At 54.2% G+C, this 20,922-nt stretch overlaps 2 protein-coding genes across 5 annotated transcripts in view; both read right to left on the reverse strand.

Annotated features, from left to right (window-relative positions):
- Positions 1-20,922, reverse strand: part of LOC143959479 (uncharacterized) — a 269,947-nt gene that overhangs the window by 36,825 nt on the left and 212,200 nt on the right. The gene's annotated exons all lie outside the window — the stretch shown is intronic.
- Positions 760-20,922, reverse strand: part of LOC143959465 (uncharacterized) — a 67,226-nt gene continuing 47,063 nt past the window's right edge. Inside the window, exons 2-5 of one of the 4 annotated variants that reach the window (XM_077468123.1) lie at positions 10,961-11,163; positions 9,737-9,850; positions 9,552-9,630; positions 760-6,664 (exon numbers count right to left, since the gene is read on the reverse strand). In XM_077468123.1, coding sequence (XP_077324249.1) covers positions 4,299-6,664; positions 9,552-9,630; positions 9,737-9,850; positions 10,961-11,032 — 2,631 coding nt within the window. In that variant the 5' untranslated portion in view covers positions 11,033-11,163 and the 3' untranslated portion in view covers positions 760-4,298. Of the gene's footprint in view, positions 6,665-9,551; positions 9,631-9,736; positions 9,851-10,960; positions 11,594-20,922 lie in introns of those variants that run through there. The other 3 variants (XM_077468121.1, XM_077468122.1, XM_077468124.1) reach the window with 3 other exon arrangements.

Genomic DNA, 20,922 nt, shown 5'->3' on the forward strand with positions numbered 1-20,922 from the left:
GGTCTCCCCTCCCATCTCTACATATTCTAATGCCCTTATGGGGTATGCCCACTCTCCATGGACTTTCCCTGCGCCCGTGGACTGTCCCCACCCCCTATGGTGTGTACCCTCCCACCTCTTTGTTCCTGCGCCCCCCCCCCCCCCCATGGCCTGTTCCTACCTCTGTGTGTTTTCAACCCCCTCACCCCCCCATAGGGTGCCCAATGACTGTTAACGGCCTGTTTCCAACCCTATGGGCTGATTCCTCCTACCTCTGTGTATTCTCACCCCCTGCCCATGGCATTTGTCTTCCCCCTATAGGGTGTCCATGGATTGTCCCCACCTCCTTTATGGCAACCATTCCCACAGTTTCCACCCCCTATGAGGTGCCAACTCCCACTTCTGTGTATTGCCACACCTCCTGAACTGCGCCAGCCTCCATATGGGGGTGTCCCCACCCCCGTGGACTCCCCCCCACAGACTGTCCCTGCCCCTTTGAAGTGTTCCCTCCCACCTCTATATGTTCCCCCATAGACTGTCCTAACCAGCTTCTGTGTTCCCACCCCCTATAGTCTGTCCCGTCCCCTATGGGGTGTCTTCTGCCACCTCAGTGTGTTCCTGTTCCTCCTGTTACATTCACCATAAAATAAACAATATGGTGGGAGCCCCTCAACAGGTGCTGACCCAGGAACTCCAGGCAGAGATCTCAACCATAGATAGTCTGTCAGGTGGACCTCAAACTCTCCAGCAGCTATGAAACACTGAAATATCACCTCTGGGTGGAGTGACCCTTTAAAAATGAAATTTATTTATATTTTATTATTACAAAAATGAATCCTGAAAATGTCCCTCCCCCATTGTGGGTGTCTCCAGCACACCAGTGAGGTCTCTCTTCTGGGTGGACACTCGTAGGTTGGAGAAGCCGGAGGTCTTGGTGAGGTTGTAGTAGGAGAAGGCTCTTTTCGGGACGGTATCAGGAAGATGGCACCTCTCTTCTAGGATTTGTCCAGCGTCCAGCCTGTTGGGTTCACCAGTCCATCCCTGGTACACCACTAAAGTCTCTCTTCTGGGTGGACACTCGTAGGTTGGAGAAGCTGGAGGTCTTGGTGTAGTTGTAGGAGAATGTTCTCCCTCCACAATGGTGTCTGAAAGATGGCTCCTCTCTGCTATGGGTTGCCCGGTGTCCAGCCTGCTGGGTTTACCGTCTATATACCAGTCGGTCCCTAACACAACAGTAAAGTCTCTCTTCTGGGTGGACATTTGTAGGTTGGAGAAGCCATAGCTCTTGGTGAGGTTATAGCAGGATAAAATTCTCTCCGGTATGGTGGTAGGAAGAAGGCCCCTCTCTTCTATGGGATGCCCAGTGTCCAGACTGCTGGGAGCACCGTCCCTGGCACACCAGTAAAGTCTCTCTTCTGGGTGGGCACTTGTCGGTTGGAGAAGCTGAAGGTCTTGGTGTGGTTGTAGCAAAAGGTTCCTCTTTGGGATGGTGACAGAAAGATGTTTGGCCCATTGTCCTGCCTGATGGGAGCACCGTGTATATGTCAGTCTATCCCAGGCACACCAGTAAAGTCTCTCTTCTGGGTGGGCACTCGTAGGTTGGAGAAGCCGGAGGTCTTGGTGAGGTTGTAGTAGGAGAAGGCTCTTTTCGGGACGGTATCAGGAAGATGGCACCTCTCTTCTATGATTTGCCCAGCGTCCAGCCTGTTGGGTTCACCAGTCCATCCCTGGTACACCAGTAAAGTCTCTCTTCTGGGTGGACACTCGTAGGTTGGAGAAGCTGGAGGTCTTGGTGTAGTTGTAGCAGGAGAATGTTCTTCCTCCACAATGGTGTCTGAAAGATGGATCCTCTCTGCTATGGGTTGCCCGGTGTCCAGCCTGCTGGGTTTACCGTCTATATACCAGTCGGTCCCTAACACAACAGTAAAGTCTCTCTTCTGGGTGGACATTTGTAGGTTGGAGAAGCCATAGCTCTTGGTGAGGTTATAGCAGGATAAAATTCTCTTCGGGATGGTGGTAGGAAGAAGGCCCCTCTCTTCTATGGGATGCCCAGTGTCCAGACTGCTGGGAGCACCGTCCCTTGCACACCAGTAAAGTCCGTCCCTGGCACACCAGTAAAGTCTCTCTTCTGGGTGGGCACTTGTAGGTTGGAGAAGCTGAAAGTCTTGGTGTGGTTGTAGCAGAAGGTTCCTCTTTGGGATGGTGGCAGGAAGATGTTTGGCCCATTGTCCTGCCTGATGGGAGCACCGTGTATATACCAGTCTATCCCAGGCACACCAGTAAAGTCTCTCTTCTGGGTGGACACTCGTAGGTTGGAGCATAAGCTGTAGCTCTTGGTGTGGTTGTAGCAGGAGAAGGTTCTCTCTCCATGATAGTGTCATGAAGATGGCTCCTCTCTGCTATAGTTTGCCCAGTGTCCAGCCTGATGGGTTCATCGGTATACACCAGTCTATCCCTGGCACACCAGTAAAGTCTCTCTTCCGGGTGGGCACTTGTAGGTTGGAGAAGCTGAAGGTCTTGGTGTGGTTGTAGCAAAAGGTTCCTCTTTGGAATGGTGACAGGAAGATGTTTGGCCATTGTCCTGGCTGATGGGAGCACCGTGTATATACCAGTCTATCCCAGGCACACCAGTAAAGTCTCTCTTCTGGGTGGACACTCGTAGGTTGGAGAAGCTGTAGCTCTTGGTGTGGTTGTAGCAGTAGAAGGTTCTCTCTCCATGATAGTGTCATGAAGATGATTCCTCTCTGCTATAGTTTGCCCAGTGTCCAGCCTGATGGGTTCATCGGTATACACCAGTCTATCCCTGGCACACCAGTAAAGTCTCTCTTCCGGGTGGGCACTTGTAGGTTGGAGAAGCTGAAGGTCTTGGTGTGGTTGTAGCAAAAGGTTCCTCTTTGGAATGGTGACAGGAAGATGTTTGGCCCATTGTCCTGCCTGATGGGAGCACCGTGTATATACCAGTCTATCCCAGGCACACCAGTAAAGTCTCTCTTCTGGGTGGGCACTCGTAGGTTGGAGAAGCCGGAGGTCTTGGTGAGGTTGTAGTAGGAGAAGGCTCTTTTCAGGATGGTATCAGGAAGATGGCACCTCTCTTCTAGGATTTGTCCAGCGTCCAGCCTGTTGGGTTCACCAGTCCATCCCTGGTACACCAGTAAAGTCTCTCTTCTGGATGGACACTCGTAGGTTGGAGAAGCTGGAGGTCTTGGTGTAGTTGTAGCAGGAGAATGTTCTTCCTCCACAATGGTGTCTGAAAGATGGCTCCTCTCTGCTATGGGTTGCCCGGTGTCCAGCCTGCTGGGTTTACCGTCTATATACCAGTCGGTCCCTAACACAACAGTAAAGTCTCTCTTCTGGGTGGACATTTGTAGGTTGGAGAAGCCATAGCTCTTGGTGAGGTTATAGCAGGATAAAATTCTCTCCGGGATGGTGGTAGGAAGAAGGCCCCTCTCTTCTATGGGATGCCCAGTGCTGCTGGGAGCACCATCCCTGGCACACCAGTAAAGTCTCTCTTCCGGGTGGGCACTTGTAGGTTGGAGAAGGTGAAGGTCTTGGTGTGGTTGTAGCAGGAGAAGGTTCTCTCTCCATGATAGTGTCATGAAGATGGCTCCTCTCTCCTATAGTTTGCCCAGTGTCCAGCCTGATGGGTTCATCGGTATACACCAGTCTATCCCTGGCACACCAGTAAATTCTCTCTTCCGGGTGGGCACTCGTAGGTTGGAGAAGCTGAAGGTCTTGGTGTGGTTGTAGCAGAAGGTTCCTCTTTGGGATGGTGACAGGAAGATATTTGGCCCATTGTCCTGCCTGATGGGAGCACCGTGTATATACCAGTCTATCCCAGGCACACCAGTAAAGTCTCTCTTCCGTGTGGGCACTTGTAGGTTGGAGAAGCTGAAGGCCTTGGTGTGGTTGTAGCAGAAGGTTCCTCTTTGGGATGGTGACAGGAAGATATTTGGCCCATTGTCCTGCCCGATGGGAGCACCGTGTATATACCAGTCTTTCCCTGGCACACCAGTAAAGTCTCTCTTCCGGGTGGGCACTTGTAGGTTGGAGAAGTTGTAGCTCTTGCTGTAGTTGTAGTAGAAGAAGGTTCCTCTTTGGAATGGTGGCAGGAAGATGTTTGGCCCATTGTCCTGCCTGATGGGAGCACCGTGTATATACCAGTCTATCCCAGGCACACCAGTAAAGTCTCTCTTCTGGGTGGGCACTCGTAGGTTGGAGCAGAAGCTGTAGCTCTTGGTGTAAGTGGATCAGGTTCTCTCTCTGGAGAATGATGTAGTTAGGTCTGGCTAGCCAATCACACCTTTTCATACTCATGACAGTCAAGCGTGCCCAGTGTGTGTGGACTGATGGGCCAGGAGGTGTCTGTGCTGCTTGAAGCCCCGACCACACTCCGCACACTGGAAATTCCTTCCATGCTCCTTTTCGTGTCTGATGTACTGTGACTTCTGGGAGAAGTACTCGCCACACTGGGAGCAGGAGAACTGCTTGTCCAGGATGGCATGACTGGCCTGGTGGCGGATGAGCTGGGTGTAGTGGACAAAGAGCTCCCCGCAGTCGGGGCAGGAATATGGCTTCTCCCCAGTGTGGACTCGCTGGTGTTTGATGAGGTTGGAGCTGGTGCTGAAGTATTTGCCACAGTCGGAGCAGTAGAAGGGCTTCTCACCGGTGTGGACTCGCTGGTGGATGGTGAGCGTGGTCTTTCGGTTAAAGCTTTTTCCGCACTCAGTGCAGGCATAGGGCTTCTCGCCGGTGTGGCTCATCTGGTGAATGGCCAGGTGGACGTATTGGTTGAAGCATTTCCCACAGTCGGCACAGGCGAAAGGTTTCTCCCCCGTGTGGGTCCTCTCGTGGATGAGGAGCTGTGACTGGTACGAGAAGCTCTTCCCGCAATGCGAACATACGTGTGGCTTCTTGCTCTTGTGGACACGATGGTGGTCGTCCAGATCTCGTTTATTGGCAAAGCGATCGCCACACTCATGGCACCTAAAGGTCAGCCCTTCAATGCGAGACTGAGCCCTAAAGTTTGGGCCACACGGAGTGTTACGGCTGATGAGACGTTCACCAACCTGCCTCGTCCTGGGGAAAGGCGCATACATGCCCCGAGGGGGAGCTGAGGGACAGGAGTCTATGGTGTCCTCTTCACATGAATCTGTCCCATCATTAGAAGTCTTATGGTTGATGATCCGACCTCTGACCTCCTCTGGTTTTGGGAAAGGAGCATACACACCACAAGGGGGAGCTGAGGGACGAGAGGAGTCCATGGTGTCTTCTTCACATGAATCTCTCTCCTCATTAGGAGGGTTTCGGTTGACGAGTTCACCAACCTCCCTCGTCCTGGGGTAAGGCGCATACACGCCACAAGGGGGAGCTGAGGGACGAGAGGAGTCCATGGTGTCTTCTTCACATGAATCGGTCTCCTCATTAGGAGGGTTACAGCTGATGAGTTCACCAACCTCCCTCGTCCTGGGGAAAGGCGCATACATGCCCCGAGGGGGAGCTGAGGGACAGGAGTCTATGGTGTCCTCTTCACATGAATCTGTCCCATCATTAGAAGTCTTATGGTTGATGATCCGACCTCTGACCTCCTCTGGTTTTGGGAAAGGAGCATACACACCACAAGGGGGAGCTGAGGGACGAGAGGAGTCCATGGTGTCTTCTTCACATGAATCTCTCTCCTCATTAGGAGGGTTTCGGTTGACGAGTTCACCAACCTCCCTCGTCCTGGGGTAAGGCGCATACACGCCACAAGGGGGAGCTGAGGGACGATAGGAGTCCATGGTGTCTTCTTCACATGAATCTCTCTCCTCATTAGGAGGGTTTCGGTTGACGAGTTCACCAACCTCCCTCGTCCTGGGGTAAGGCGCATACACGCCACAAGGGGGAGCTGAGGGACGATAGGAGTCCATGGTGTCTTCTTCACATGAATCTCTCTCCTCATTAGGAGGGTTTCGGTTGACGAGTTCACCAACCTCCCTCGTCCTGGGGTAAGGCGCATACACGCCACAAGGGGGAGCTGAGGGATGATAGGAGTCCATGGTGTCTTCTTCACATGAATCGGTCTCCTCATTAGATGGGCGTAGTTCCGGCGTGTAAATCTCATCCTCCTCGCTGGAAAATAACTCCTCCTTGACGATAATCGGAGTATACGGTATAGGATCCGAGGGTAGGGAGTCATCTGCTGCATCCTGCACAGTGTCCTCCTCTTCCTTCACAGTCACTAAAGAATATTCCTCATGGCGTGCGGACAGAAACGCGTCGCTCTGCGGGAGATTTTCATCCTCAGCTGACCGGGGTTCCTCTTTAATACAGGAAGGTGAAAACTGAGAGCAGTAAGTGGGCAGGTGAGCTTCAGTGAAGGTGGGGTGACTTTTGTTATCCAATTGGGGTTCCTCAAGATACTTATGTTTCGAATGAGTTGAAGGGGGCGGGGTGGCACCATCTTGGAAATGGCCTTCACATGGCACATGAGTAGGTAGGCAAGTTGTAGGTTCAGCATGTGCTGGGGGGTCGTTGTGCCGAAGGCGCCCTCCTTCAGAAGATCCGAGCTCCTCTTTGGTCACAGTTGGTGCATTTAGTGTCTGATCTGCAGAGAATTCGGAGTCTCTTGGAGTCTCTACATTACAGCAGCGGGGTTCCCCTTTTATTGCGTTTGGAAGACCCTCCAGAGGGGGAACATTCTGGATTTCTGTGAAAAGAAAGAAGGCCTCATTAGGGGTCTCACCAGCGTACATCAATCATCATTATCAGGATATGTAATCTTTAAAGAGAGTCTCTGGGGTACAGATGCTTTCAACTTACAGGGGGGGGGGATTTATTTATAGTCCTGCAGAACCCCCTGTATTGGGTCACCTCCCACTGATTGGTAGTGGGGGGGTCAGGATGATGGTGGTGGTTGGGGTGGCATACCAAGTGTTTGTGTATACTGAGCTGTTCATAGATGCTCAGTGCCTTGGTTGCAGCAGGTGTGGGGAATCCCATCTACAGAAACCACGAGAGACATCTAAAGTCTGGACCATCACAGATATCAGATGTGGTCAGATGGATAACGGAAGGGCAGGTGCTGAAGAAGACTTGACCAGATACACTTTATGATCAGATGTATACGGGCCCCCTCAGGAGTTCAGGTGTCTCCAGTGAGGGGTCCCGGTAATCCTCCATCATACAAAGACATTGGAGACAATTGGGCTCTTCCAACCTTGTGGTAACAGTTTGGTGAAGACCCTTTTCTGTTCCACCATGACTGTGCCCCCCAACTCCCGTATACAAAGCCAGCTCCATAAAGACCTGACTGTGCCCCCCAACTCCCCGTATACAAAGCCAGCTCCATAAAGACATGACTGTGCCCCCCCCCCTGTACAAAGCCAGCTCCATAAAGACATGACTGTGCCCCCCCCAACCCCCGTATACAAAGCCAGCTCCATAAAGACATGACTGTGCCCCTCCAACCCCCCGTATACAAAGCCAGCTCCATAAAGACCTGACTGTGCCCCCCCAACCCCCGTATACAAAGCCAGCTCCATAAAGACCTGACTGTGCTCCCCCCAACCCCCGTATACAAAGCCAGCTCCATAAAGACATGACTGTGCCCCTCCAACCCCCGTATACAAAGCCAGCTCCATAAAGACCTGACTGTGCCCCCCCAACCCCCGTATACAAAGCCAGCTCCATAAAGACCTGACTGTGCCCACCCCCCCCGTATACAAAGCCAGCTCCATAAAGACCTGACTGTGCCCCCCCAACCCCCCGTATACAAAGCCAGCTCCATAAAGACCTGACTGTGCCCCTCCAACCCCCCGTATACAAAGCCAGCTCCATAAAGACCTGACTGTGCCCCCCCAACCCCCGTATACAAAGCCAGCTCCATAAAGACCTGACTGTGCCCACCCCCCCCCGTATACAAAGCCAGCTCCATAAAGACCTGACTGTGCCCCCCCAACCCCCCGTATACAAAGCCAGCTCCATAAAGACCTGACTGTGCCCCTCCAACCCCCCGTATACAAAGCCAGCTCCATAAAGACCTGACTGTGCCCCCCCAACCCCCGTATACAAAGCCAGCTTCATAAAGACCTGACTGTGCCCCTCCAACCCCCCGTATACAAAGCCAGCTCCATAAAGACCTGACTGTGCCCCTCCAACCCCCCGTATACAAAGCCAGCTCCATAAAGACCTGACTGTGCCCCCCCAACCCCCGTATACAAAGCCAGCTCCATAAAGACCTGACTGTGCCCCTCCAACCCCCGTATACAAAGCCAGCTACATAAAGACCTGACTGTGCCCCCCCAACCCCCCTATACAAAGCCAGCTCCATAAAGACCTGACTGTGCCCACCCCCCCCGTATACAAAGCCAGCTCCATAAAGACCTGACTGTGCCCCCCCAACCCCCCGTATACAAAGCCAGCTCCATAAAGACATGACTGTGCCCCCCCCCCCGTATACAAAGCCAGCTACATAAAGACATGACTGTGCCCCTCCAACCCCCCGTATACAAAGCCAGCTCCATAAAGACATGACTGTGCCCCTCCAACCCCCGTATACAAAGCCAGCTCCATAAAGACATGACTGTGCCCCCCCCCCGTATACAAAGCCAGCTACATAAAGACATGACTGTGCCCCCCCCCCCCCCCCCGTATACAAAGCCAGCTCCATAAAGACATGACTGTGCCCCCCCCCCCGTATACAAAGCCAGCTCCATAAAGACATGACTGTGCCCCCCCAACCCCCCGTATACAAAGCCAGCTCCATAAAGACCTGACTGTGCCCCCTAACCCCCCTATACAAAGCCAGCTACATAAAGACATGACTGTGCCCCCCCCCCCCGTATACAAAGCCAGCTCCATAAAGACCTGACTGTGCCCCCCCAACCCCCCGTATACAAAGCCAGCTCCATAAAGACATGGTGTGACCAGCTTGGTGTGAAGGAACTTGAGTGTCCTGTACAGAGCCCTGACCTCATCCCTACTGATCACCTGACCTCATCCCTACCGATCACCTGACCTCATCCCTACCGATCACCTGACCTCAACCCTACCGATCACCCGACCTCAACCCTACAGATCCCCCGACCTCATCCCTACAGATCCCCCGACCTCATCCCTACCGATCACACGACCTCATCCCTACCGATCACCCGACCTCATCCCTACTACCGATCACTTTTGGAATAAATTGGAATGTTGACTGCAGGCCAGGTCTTCTTATTCAACATTCCCACACACTCTAAGATCTTATGAAAAGTCTTCCCAGAAGAGTGGAGGAAGTTATAGCATCAAAGGGGCACCTCTATATTAATGACCATGGTTGTGGAATGGGACGTCCAACCAGGTCATATATACATGTGATGGTGAGATGCAAATATTTCCTCAAAGTCACTGATGGGTTCAAACATCTCACCAGCTCTGTGGGGAGAATACCTGTCTGTACAGTCCCATGTGGGAGGGGCTAGACCGAGGAACCGGTCCAGCCCCTGCTAGGCTTCTGGGGTCCCCACAGCCCTCTATAGACCCATGGTGTCACCCGAGAGATAAGAAGCCAAACCTGATCATTTACTACTTATGAAGAAGATTCCTCTTACCAAGCGATGGAGCCGGATGATGGTCATCAGTGGTGACTTTCCGGCCCGGGTTCTTCTGCTCTTCAATGTACCTACACACCTGAGAAGAGACATCGATCAGGAACCCGACACACACAATGATACCGTCACCATCCAGACACATCCCTTGTCTGTTACTGTCCCACAATTCCCAGAATCCTCCTCACCTCTCCTGTCAGCAGCTCTGTGATCCTATTGGTCAGTTCCAGAACCTCCTGCTTGAGTTTTATGGACAAAGGTTGGGAAACCTCAAAAGAACTCTTCTTCATAACAACATAATCCTACAAAACGAAAACCACAGATGAACACGGACCTCAGAAGGGCAAATCCTCCTCCAAACACAGCGCCATTGAGTCTCTGAATGTATTTCCTGTCATGTCTGTGTTTTATTAATAGAGATAAGAGTGATGTCATGTGACCTCCCAGAATCCTCCTCACCTCTCTGGTCAGGTCTGTTTTATTAATAGAGATAAGAGTGATGTCATGTGACCTCCCAGAATCCTCCTCACCTCTCCGGTCAGGTCTGTGTTTTATTAATAGAGATAAGAGTGACGTCATGTGACCTCCCAGAATCCTCCTCACCTCTCCGGTCAGGTCTGTGTTTTATTAATAGAGATAAGAGTGATGTCATGTGACCTCCCAGAATCCTCCTCACCTCTCCGGTCAGGTCTGTGTTTTATTAATAGAGATAAGAGTGATGTCATGTGACCTCCCAGAATCCTCCTCACCTCTCCGGTCAGGTCTGTGTTTTATTAATATAGATAAGAGTGATGTCATGTGACCTCCCAGAATCCTCCTCACCTCTCCGGTCAGGTCTGTATTTTATTAATAGAGATAAGAGTGATGTCATGTGACCTCCCAGAATCCTCCTCACCTCTCCGGTCAGGTCTGTGTTTTATTAATAGAGATAAGAGTGATGTCATGTGACCTCCCAGAATCCTCCTCACCTCTCCGGTCAGGTCTGTGTTTTATTAATAGAGATAAGAGTGATGTCATGTGACCTCCCAGAATCCTCCTCACCTCTCCGGTCAGGTCTGTGTTTTATTAATAGAGATAAGAGTGATGTCATGTGACCTCCCAGAATCCTCCTCACCTCTCCGGTCAGGTCTGTGTTTTATTAATAGAGATAAGAGTGATGTCATGTGACCTCCCAGAATCCTCCTCACCTCTCCGGTCAGGTCTGTGTTTTATTAATAGAGATAAGAGTGATGTCATGTGACCTCCCAGAATCCTCCTCACCTCTCCGGTCAGGTCTGTGTTTTATTAATAGAGATAAGAGTGATGTCATGTGACCTCATCCCAGAATCCTCCTCACCTCTCCGGTCAGGTCTGTGTTTTATTAATAGAGATAAGAGTGATGTCATGTGACCTCATCCCAGAATCCTCCTCACCTCTCCGGTCAGCAGGTAGATGATCTCCAGGGTGAGGTTCAGTATGGTGTCTGCGATTTCTCTCCTCTCCATCACGGTGGTGTCAGTAGAGAAGTTCCATCGTGATGACGGTTATGTTGGGGCTCTGTGATCCTTTATCCTATAGTCAGTCTCGGATCTGATGGATGGAGGAGGTAGAACTTTCGGGAAGTTTTTCCCATTATCTGGTTTTAAAAACAAACAAGACACAAGCCCTGTTTTGAGGGAAATTCAATAAAGAGAACCTGTCATCACCACTCGCTGTACACACTCCTCCAACGCGCCCGGCATCAGAGCTCACCCCTCCATCATGTGACAATGCCGGGGTCCAGTGATTGGCTGGTATCATGGGAGGAGGTGACCATGCCCTGTAATGTAGGTGCAGACCATGTGTACAGAAGTCCTCTGATTACCAGCAATGATCTGAGAGTTCCTGAGGCCACAGAAGGGTTGGAGAGGAGGTTCTTCTAGGGCTGGGGAAAAAAATCGATTTGAATCTTGAATCGAGCTGAGAGGTCAAATCAATTCAAATTTTCAGCAAATCAATTTATTTATTTTTCTCACCAGGACCGGCGCTGACACCGCGCTGGTCCTGAGGAGCTGTAGGCAGGAGTTTTTAGGTGAGGCCGCGGCTTCAGCCTAGTCCACAAAGCCGGACACCTCAGACTAGACCGACGCCGCGCCACCGACTAAAAACTCCTGCCCGCAGCTCCTCAGGACTGGTGCGGTCCATAAAAAAAAAAAAAAAAAAACTTGATTCGAACCGTGAATCGATTTTTTTTTTTTTTGGAGAAAATCGCCCAGCTCTAGGTTCTTCTCAGCAGGGAGTGCAGCAGTCATTGTATGCTGGACACCTCGGGATCAGCAAATATGGGTGTCAGCTGAATTGGTGGTACCATGTGACATCCCTCCCTACGCTGAAAGAGTCCAACTATTCAGCATTTACTGCTTTCTGGACACCGGGACTCCATTTCCCCCTCCGGGACTCTTTCCTACGAGAGCCTCCTCCTGCCAAAACCTGTGGAGACACGGGACTGTGGACAGACCTCCAGGATCTTCTCCTCTGCCTGCCCTGACCTAAGAGACTCTTTCCAGTGCCACTCAGGTCCTCCTCACCCTTCACCTTCTGCTGCGGACAGCCCTGATATCTGGACATCCACCTCCCCCTGCACTTCTACCTTCCTCCAGACTTCCACCTTCCCTGGATTTCCACCTCTCCCTGGACCTTCACCTCTCCCCAGAAGTCCATCTCTCCCTGGACCTTCACCTTTCCCCAGAAGTCCATCTCTCCCTGGACCTTCACCTCTCCCCAGAAGTCCATCTCTCCCTGGACCTTCACCTCTCCCCAGAAGTCCATCTCTCCCTGGACCTTCACCTTTCCCCAGAAGTCCATCTCTCCCTGGACCTTCACCTCTCCCCAGAAGTCCATCTCTCCCTGGACCTTCACCTTTCCCCAGAAGTCCATCTCTCCCTGGACCTTCACCTCTCCCCAGAAGTCCATCTCTCCCTGGACCTTCACCTCTCCCCAGAAGTCCATCTCTCCCTGGACCTTCACCTCTCCCCAGAAGTCCATCTCTCCCTGGACCTTCACGTCTCCCCAGAAGTCCATCTCTCCCTGGACCTTCACCTCTCCCTAGAAGTCCATCTCTCCCTGGACCTTCACCTCTCCCCAGAAGTCCATATCTCCCTGGACCTTCACGTCTCCCCAGAAGTCCATCTCTCCCTGGACCTTCACCTCTCCCTAGAAGTCCATCTCTCCCTGGACCTTCACCTCTCCCCAGAAGTCCATCTCTCCCTGGACCTTCACCTCTCCCCAGAAGTCCATCTCTCCCTGGACCTTCACCTCTTCCCAGAAGTCCATCTCTCCCTGGACCTTCACCTCTCCCCAGAAGTCCATCTCGCCCTGGACCTTCACCTCTCCCCAGAAGTCCATCTCGCCCTGGACCTTCACCTCTCCCCAGAAATCCATCTCTCCCTGGACCTTCACCTCTCCCCAGAAGTCCATCTCTCCCTGGACCTTCACCTCTCCCCAGAAGTCCATCTCTCCCTGGACCTTCACCTCTCCCCAGAAGTCCATCTCTCCCTGGACCTTCACGTCTCCCCAGAAGTCCATCTCTCCCTGGACCTTCACCTCTCCCCAGAAGTCCATCTCTCCCTGGACCTTCACCTCTCCCCAGAAGTCCATCTCTCCCTGGACCTTCACCTCTCCCCAGAAGTCCATCTCTCCCTGGACCTCCACCTCTCCCCAGAAGTCCATCTCTCCCTGGACCTTCACGTCTCCCCAGAAGTCCATCTCTCCCTGGACCTTCACCTCTCCCTAGAAGTCCATCTCTCCCTGGACCTTCACCTCTCCCCAGAAGTCCATCTCTCCCTGGACCTTCACCTCTCCCCAGAAGTCCATCTCTCCCTGGACCTCCACCTCTTCCCAGAAGTCCATCTCTCCCTGGACCTTCACCTCTCCCCAGAAGTCCATCTCTCCTTGGACCTCCACCTCTCCCCAGAAGTCCACCTCTCCCTGGACCTTCACCTCTCCCCAGAAGTCCATCTCTCCCTGGACCTTCATCTCTCCTTGGACCTTCACCTCTCCCCAGAAGTCCATCTCTCCTTGGACCTTCACGTCTCCCCAGAAGTCCATCTCTCCCTGGACCTCCACCTCTTCCCAGAAGTCCATCTCTCCCTGGACCTTCACCTCTCCCCAGAAGTCCATCTCTCCCTGGACCTTCACCTCTCCCCAGAAGTCCATCTCTCCCTGGACCTTCACGTCTCCCCAGAAGTCCATCTCTCCCTGGACCTTCACCTCTCCCCAGAAGTCCATCTCTCCCTGGACCTTCACCTCTCCCCAGAAGTCCATCTCTCCCTGGACCTTCACGTCTTCCCAGAAGTCCATCTCTCCCTGGACCTTCACGTCTCCCCAGAAGTCCATCTCTCCCTGGACCTTCACCTCTCCCCAGAAGTCCATCTCTCCCTGGACCTTCACCTCTCCGCAGAAGTCCATCTCTCCCTGGACCTTCACCTCTCCCCAGAAGTCCATCTCTCCCTGGACCTTCACCTCTCCCCAGAAGTCCATCTCTCCCTGGACCTTCACCTCTCCCCAGAAGTCCATCTCTCCCTGGACCTTCACATCTTCCCAGAAGTCCATCTCTCCCTGGACCTTCACATCTCCCCAGAAGTCCATCTCTCCCTGGACCTTCACATCTTCCCAGAAGTCCATCTCTCCCTGGACCTTCACATCTTCCCAGAAGTCCATCTCTCCCTGGACCTTCACCTCTCCCCAGAAGTCCATCTCTCCCTGGACCTTCACATCTTCCCAGAAGTCCATCTCTCCCTGGACCTTCACCTCTTCCCAGAAGTCCATCTCTCCCTGGACCTCCACCTCTTCCCAGAAGTCCATCTCTCCCTGGACCTTCACATCTCCCCAGAAGTCCATCTCTCCTTGGACCTTCACGTCTCCCCAGAAGTCCATCTCTCCCTGGACCTCCACCTCTTCCCAGAAGTCCATCTCTCCCTGGACCTTCACCTCTCCCCAGAAGTCCATCTCTCCCTGGACCTTCACCTCTTCCCAGAAGTCCATCTCTCCCTGGACCTCCACCTCTTCCCAGAAGTCCATCTCTCCCTGGACCTTCACCTCTCCCCAGAAGTCCATCTCTCCCTGGACCTTCACCTCTCCCCAGAAGTCCATCTCTCCCTGGACCTTCACCTCTCCCCAGAAGTCCATCTCTCCCTGGACCTTCACCTCTCCCCAGAAGTCCATCTCTCCCTGGACCTCCACCTCTTCCCAGAAGTCCATCTCTCCCTGGACCTTCACCTCTCCCCAGAAGTCCATCTCTCCCTGGACCTTCACCTCTTCCCAGAAGTCCATCTCTCCCTGGACCTTCACCTCTCCCCAGAAGTCCATCTCTCCCTGGACCTCCACCTCTTCCCAGAAGTCCATCTCTCCCTGGACCTTCACCTCTCCCCAGAAGTCCACCTCTCCCTGGACCTTCACCTCTCCCCAGAAGTCCATCTCTCCCTGGACCTTCACCTCTTCCCAGAAGTCCATCTCTCCCTGGACCTTCACATCTCCCCAGAAGTCTATCTCTCCCTGGACCTCCACCTCTTCCCAGAAGTCCATCTCTCCCTGGACCTTCACCTCTCCCCAGAAGTCCATCTCTCCCTGGACCTTCACGTCTCCCCAGAAGTCCATCTCTCCCTGGACCTTCACCTCTCCCCAGAAGTCCATCTCTCCCTGGACCTCCACCTCTTCCCAGAAGTCCATCTCTCCCTGGACCTTCACATCTCCCCAGAAGTCCATCTCTCCCTGGACCTTCACCTCTTCCCAGAAGTCCATCTCTCCCTGGACCTTCACCTCTCCCCAGAAGTCCATCTCTCCCTGGACCTCCACCTCTCCCCAGAAGTCCATCTCTCCCTGGACCTTCACGTCTCCCCAGAAGTCCATCTCTCCCTGGACCTTCACCTCTCCCCAGAAGTCCATCTCTCCCTGGACCTTCACCTCTCCCCAGAAGTCCATCTCTCCCTGGACCTTCATCTCTCCCTGGACCTTCACCTCTCCCCAGAAGTCCATCTCTCCTTGGACCTTCACGTCTCCCCAGAAGTCCATCTCTCCCTGGACCTCCACCTCTTCCCAGAAGTCCATCTCTCCCTGGACCTTCACCTCTCCCCAGAAGTCCATCTCTCCCTGGACCTTCACCTCTCCCCAGAAGTCCATCTCTCCCTGGACCTTCACCTCTTCCCAGAAGTCCATCTCTCCCTGGACCTTCACCTCTCCCCAGAAGTCCATCTCTCCCTGGACCTTCACGTCTCCCCAGAAGTCCATCTCTCCCTGGACCTCCACCTCTTCCCAGAAGTCCATCTCTCCCTGGACCTTCACATCTCCCCAGAAGTCCATCTCTCCTTGGACCTTCACGTCTCCCCAGAAGTCCATCTCTCCCTGGACCTCCACCTCTTCCCAGAAGTCCATCTCTCCCTGGACCTTCACCTCTCCCCAGAAGTCCATCTCTCCCTGGACCTTCACCTCTTCCCAGAAGTCCATCTCTCCCTGGACCTCCACCTCTCCCCAGAAGTCCATCTCTCCCTGGACCTTCACCTCTCCCCAGAAGTCCATCTCTCCCTGGACCTTCACCTCTCCCCAGAAGTCCATCTCTCCCTGGACCTCCACCTCTTCCCAGAAGTCCATCTCTCCCTGGACCTTCACCTCTCCCCAGAAGTCCATCTCTCCCTGGACCTTCACCTCTTCCCAGAAGTCCATCTCTCCCTGGACCTTCACCTCTCCCCAGAAGTCCATCTCTCCCTGGACCTCCACCTCTTCCCAGAAGTCCATCTCTCCCTGGACCTTCACCTCTCCCCAGAAGTCCACCTCTCCCTGGACCTTCACCTCTCCCCAGAAGTCCATCTCTCCCTGGACCTTCACCTCTTCCCAGAAGTCCATCTCTCCCTGGACCTTCACATCTCCCCAGAAGTCTATCTCTCCCTGGACCTCCACCTCTTCCCAGAAGTCCATCTCTCCCTGGACCTTCACCTCTCCCCAGAAGTCCATCTCTCCCTGGACCTTCACGTCTCCCCAGAAGTCCATCTCTCCCTGGACCTTCACCTCTCCCCAGAAGTCCATCTCTCCCTGGACCTTCACATCTCCCCAGAAGTCCATCTCTCCCTGGACCTCCACCTCTTCCCAGAAGTCCATCTCTCCCTGGACCTTCACATCTCCCCAGAAGTCCATCTCTCCCTGGACCTTCACCTCTTCCCAGAAGTCCATCTCTCCCTGGACCTTCACCTCTCCCCAGAAGTCCATCTCTCCCTGGACCTCCACCTCTTTCCAGAAGTCCATCTCTCCCTGGACCTTCACCTCTTCCCAGAAATCCATCTCTCCCTGGACCTTCACCTCTTCCCAGAAGTCCATCTCTCCCTGGACCTTCACCTCTCCCCGGACCTCCACCTCTTTCCAGAAGTCCATCTCTCCCTGGACCTTCACCTCTTCCCAGAAATCCATCTCTCCCTGGACCTTCACCTCTCCCCAGAAGTCCATCTCTCCCTGGACCTTGACGTCTCCCCAGAAGTCCATCTATCCCTGGACCTTCACCTCTCCCCAGAAGTCCATCTATCCCTGGACCTTCACCTCTCCCCAGAAGTCCATCTCTCCCTGGACCTTCACCTCTCCCCAGAAGTCCATCTCTCCCTGGACCTTCACCTCTCCCCAGAAGTCCATCTCTCCCTGGACCTCCACCTCTTCCCAGAAGTCCATCTCTCCCTGGACCTTCACCTCTCCCCAGAAGTCCATCTCTCCCTGGACCTTCACCTCTCCCCAGAAGTCCATCTCTCCCTGGACCTTCACCTCTCCCCAGAAGTCCATCTCTCCCTGGACCTTCACCTCTCCCCAGAAGTCCATCTCTCCCTGGACCTTCACATCTCCCCAGAAGTCCATCTCTCCCTGGACCTTCACCTCTCCCCAGAAGTCCATCTCTCCCTGGACCTTCACATCTCCCCAGAAGTCCATCTCTCCCTGGACCTTCACATCTCCCCAGAAGTCCATCTCTCCCTGGACCTCCACCTCTTCCCAGAAGTCCATCTCTCCCTGGACCTTCACATCTCCCCAGAAGTCCATCTCTCCCTGGACCTTCACATCTCCCCAGAAGTCCATCTCTCCCTGGACCTTCACGTCTCCCCAGAAGTCCATCTCTCCCTGGACCTCCACCTCTTCCCAGAAGTCCATCTCTCCCTGGACCTTCACCTCTCCCCAGAAGTCCATCTCTCCCTGGACCTTCACCTCTCCCCAGAAGTCCATCTCTCCCTGGACCTTCACCTCTTCCCAGAAGTCCATCTCTCCCTGGACCTTCACCTCTCCCCAGAAGTCCATCTCTCCCTGGACCTTCACGTCTCCCCAGAAGTCCATCTCTCCCTGGACCTCCACCTCTTCCCAGAAGTCCATCTCTCCCTGGACCTTCACATCTCCCCAGAAGTCCATCTCTCCTTGGACCTTCACGTCTCCCCAGAAGTCCATCTCTCCCTGGACCTCCACCTCTTCCCAGAAGTCCATCTCTCCCTGGACCTTCACCTCTCCCCAGAAGTCCATCTCTCCCTGGACCTTCACCTCTTCCCAGAAGTCCATCTCTCCCTGGACCTCCACCTCTCCCCAGAAGTCCATCTCTCCCTGGACCTTCACCTCTCCCCAGAAGTCCATCTCTCCCTGGACCTCCACCTCTTCCCAGAAGTCCATCTCTCCCTGGACCTTCACCTCTCCCCAGAAGTCCATCTCTCCCTGGACCTTCACCTCTTCCCAGAAGTCCATCTCTCCCTGGACCTTCACCTCTCCCCAGAAGTCCATCTCTCCCTGGACCTCCACCTCTTCCCAGAAGTCCATCTCTCCCTGGACCTTCACCTCTCCCCAGAAGTCCACCTCTCCCTGGACCTTCACCTCTCCCCAGAAGTCCATCTCTCCCTGGACCTTCACCTCTTCCCAGAAGTCCATCTCTCCCTGGACCTTCACATCTCCCCAGAAGTCTATCTCTCCCTGGACCTCCACCTCTTCCCAGAAGTCCATCTCTCCCTGGACCTTCACCTCTCCCCAGAAGTCCATCTCTCCCTGGACCTTCACGTCTCCCCAGAAGTCCATCTCTCCCTGGACCTTCACCTCTCCCCAGAAGTCCATCTCTCCCTGGACCTTCACATCTCCCCAGAAGTCCATCTCTCCCTGGACCTCCACCTCTTCCCAGAAGTCCATCTCTCCCTGGACCTTCACATCTCCCCAGAAGTCCATCTCTCCCTGGACCTTCACCTCTTCCCAGAAGTCCATCTCTCCCTGGACCTTCACCTCTCCCCAGAAGTCCATCTCTCCCTGGACCTCCACCTCTTTCCAGAAGTCCATCTCTCCCTGGACCTTCACCTCTTCCCAGAAATCCATCTCTCCCTGGACCTTCACCTCTTCCCAGAAGTCCATCTCTCCCTGGACCTTCACCTCTCCCCGGACCTCCACCTCTTTCCAGAAGTCCATCTCTCCCTGGACCTTCACCTCTTCCCAGAAATCCATCTCTCCCTGGACCTTCACCTCTCCCCAGAAGTCCATCTCTCCCTGGACCTTGACGTCTCCCCAGAAGTCCATCTATCCCTGGACCTTCACCTCTCCCCAGAAGTCCATCTATCCCTGGACCTTCACCTCTCCCCAGAAGTCCATCTCTCCCTGGACCTTCACCTCTCCCCAGAAGTCCATCTCTCCCTGGACCTTCACCTCTCCCCAGAAGTCCATCTCTCCCTGGACCTCCACCTCTTCCCAGAAGTCCATCTCTCCCTGGACCTTCACCTCTCCCCAGAAGTCCATCTCTCCCTGGACCTTCACCTCTCCCCAGAAGTCCATCTCTCCCTGGACCTTCACCTCTCCCCAGAAGTCCATCTCTCCCTGGACCTTCACCTCTCCCCAGAAGTCCATCTCTCCCTGGACCTTCACATCTCCCCAGAAGTCCATCTCTCCCTGGACCTTCACCTCTCCCCAGAAGTCCATCTCTCCCTGGACCTTCACATCTCCCCAGAAGTCCATCTCTCCCTGGACCTTCACATCTCCCCAGAAGTCCACCTCTCCCTGGACCTTCACATCTCCCCAGAAGTCCATCTCTCCCTGGACCTCCACCTCTTCCCAGAAGTCCATCTCTCCCTGGACCTTCACATCTCCCCAGAAGTCCATCTCTCCCTGGACCTTCACCTCTCCCCAGAAGTCCATCTATCCCTGGACCTTCACGTCTCCCCAGAAGTCCATCTCTCCCTGGACCTCCACCTCTTCCCAGAAGTCCATCTCTCCCTGGACCTTCACCTCTTCCCAGAAGTCCATCTCTCCCTGGACCTCCACCTCTCCCCAGAAGTCCATCTCTCCCTGGACCTTCACATCTCCCCAGAAGTCCATCTCTCCCTGGACCTTCACCTCTCCCCAGAAGTCCACCTCTCCCTGGACCTTCACGTCTCCCCAGAAGTCCATCTCTCCCTGGACCTTCACCTCTCCCCAGAAGTCCATCTCTCCCTGGACCTTCACCTCTTCCCAGAAGTCCATCTCTCCCTGGACCTCTACCTCCCAGAAGTCCACCTCTCCCTGGACCTTCACCTCTCCCCAGAAGTCCATCTCTCCCTGGACCTTAACGTCTCCCCAGAAGTCTCTCTCTCCCTGGACCTCCACCTCTTCCCAGAAGTCCACCTCTCTCCGGACCTTCACCTCTCCCTGGACCTCCACCTCTCTCCGGACCTTCACCTCTCCCTGGACCTCCACCTCTCCTTGGACCTCCACCTCTCCCCGGACATTCACGTCTCCTTGGACCTCCACGTCTCCTTGGACCTCCACCTCTCCCTGGACCTCCACCTCTCCCCGGACCTCCACCTCTCCCTGAACCTTCACATCTCCTTGGACCTCCACCTCTTCCCAGAAGTCCACCTCTCCCTGGACCTTCACGTCTCCCCAGAAGTCCATCTCTCCCTGGACCTTCACCTCTCCCCAGAAGTCCATCTCTCCCTGGACCTTCACCTCTTCCCAGAAGTCCATCTCTCCCTGGACCTTCACCTCTCCCCAGAAGTCCATCTCTCCCTGGACCTTCACCTCTCCCCAGAAGTCCATCTCTCCCTGGACCTTCACCTCTCCCTGGACCTCGACGTCTCCCAAGAAGTCCACCTCTCCCTGGACCTTCACGTAGAAGTCCACCTCTCCCTGGACCTCCACCTCTTCCCAGAAGTCCACCTCTCCCTGGACCTCCACCTCTCTCCGGACCTTCACCTCTCCTTGGACCTCCACCTCTCCCCGGACCTTCACATCTCCTTGGACCTCCACCTCTCCCCGGACCTTCACGTCTCCTTGGACCTCCACCTCTCCCTGGACCTCCACCTCTCCCCAGAAGTCCACCTCTCCCTGGACCTTCACGTCTCCCCAGAAGTCCATCTCTCCCTGGACCTTCACCTCTCCCCAGAAGTCCATCTCTCCCTGG

The sequence above is a fragment of the Lithobates pipiens genome, unplaced genomic scaffold (genome assembly GCF_037356315.1).
Source record: "Lithobates pipiens isolate NorthernLeopardFrog02 unplaced genomic scaffold, aLitPip1_a1.2 Scaffold_77, whole genome shotgun sequence".
NCBI classification, from domain to species: Eukaryota; Metazoa; Chordata; class Amphibia; order Anura; family Ranidae; genus Lithobates; species Lithobates pipiens.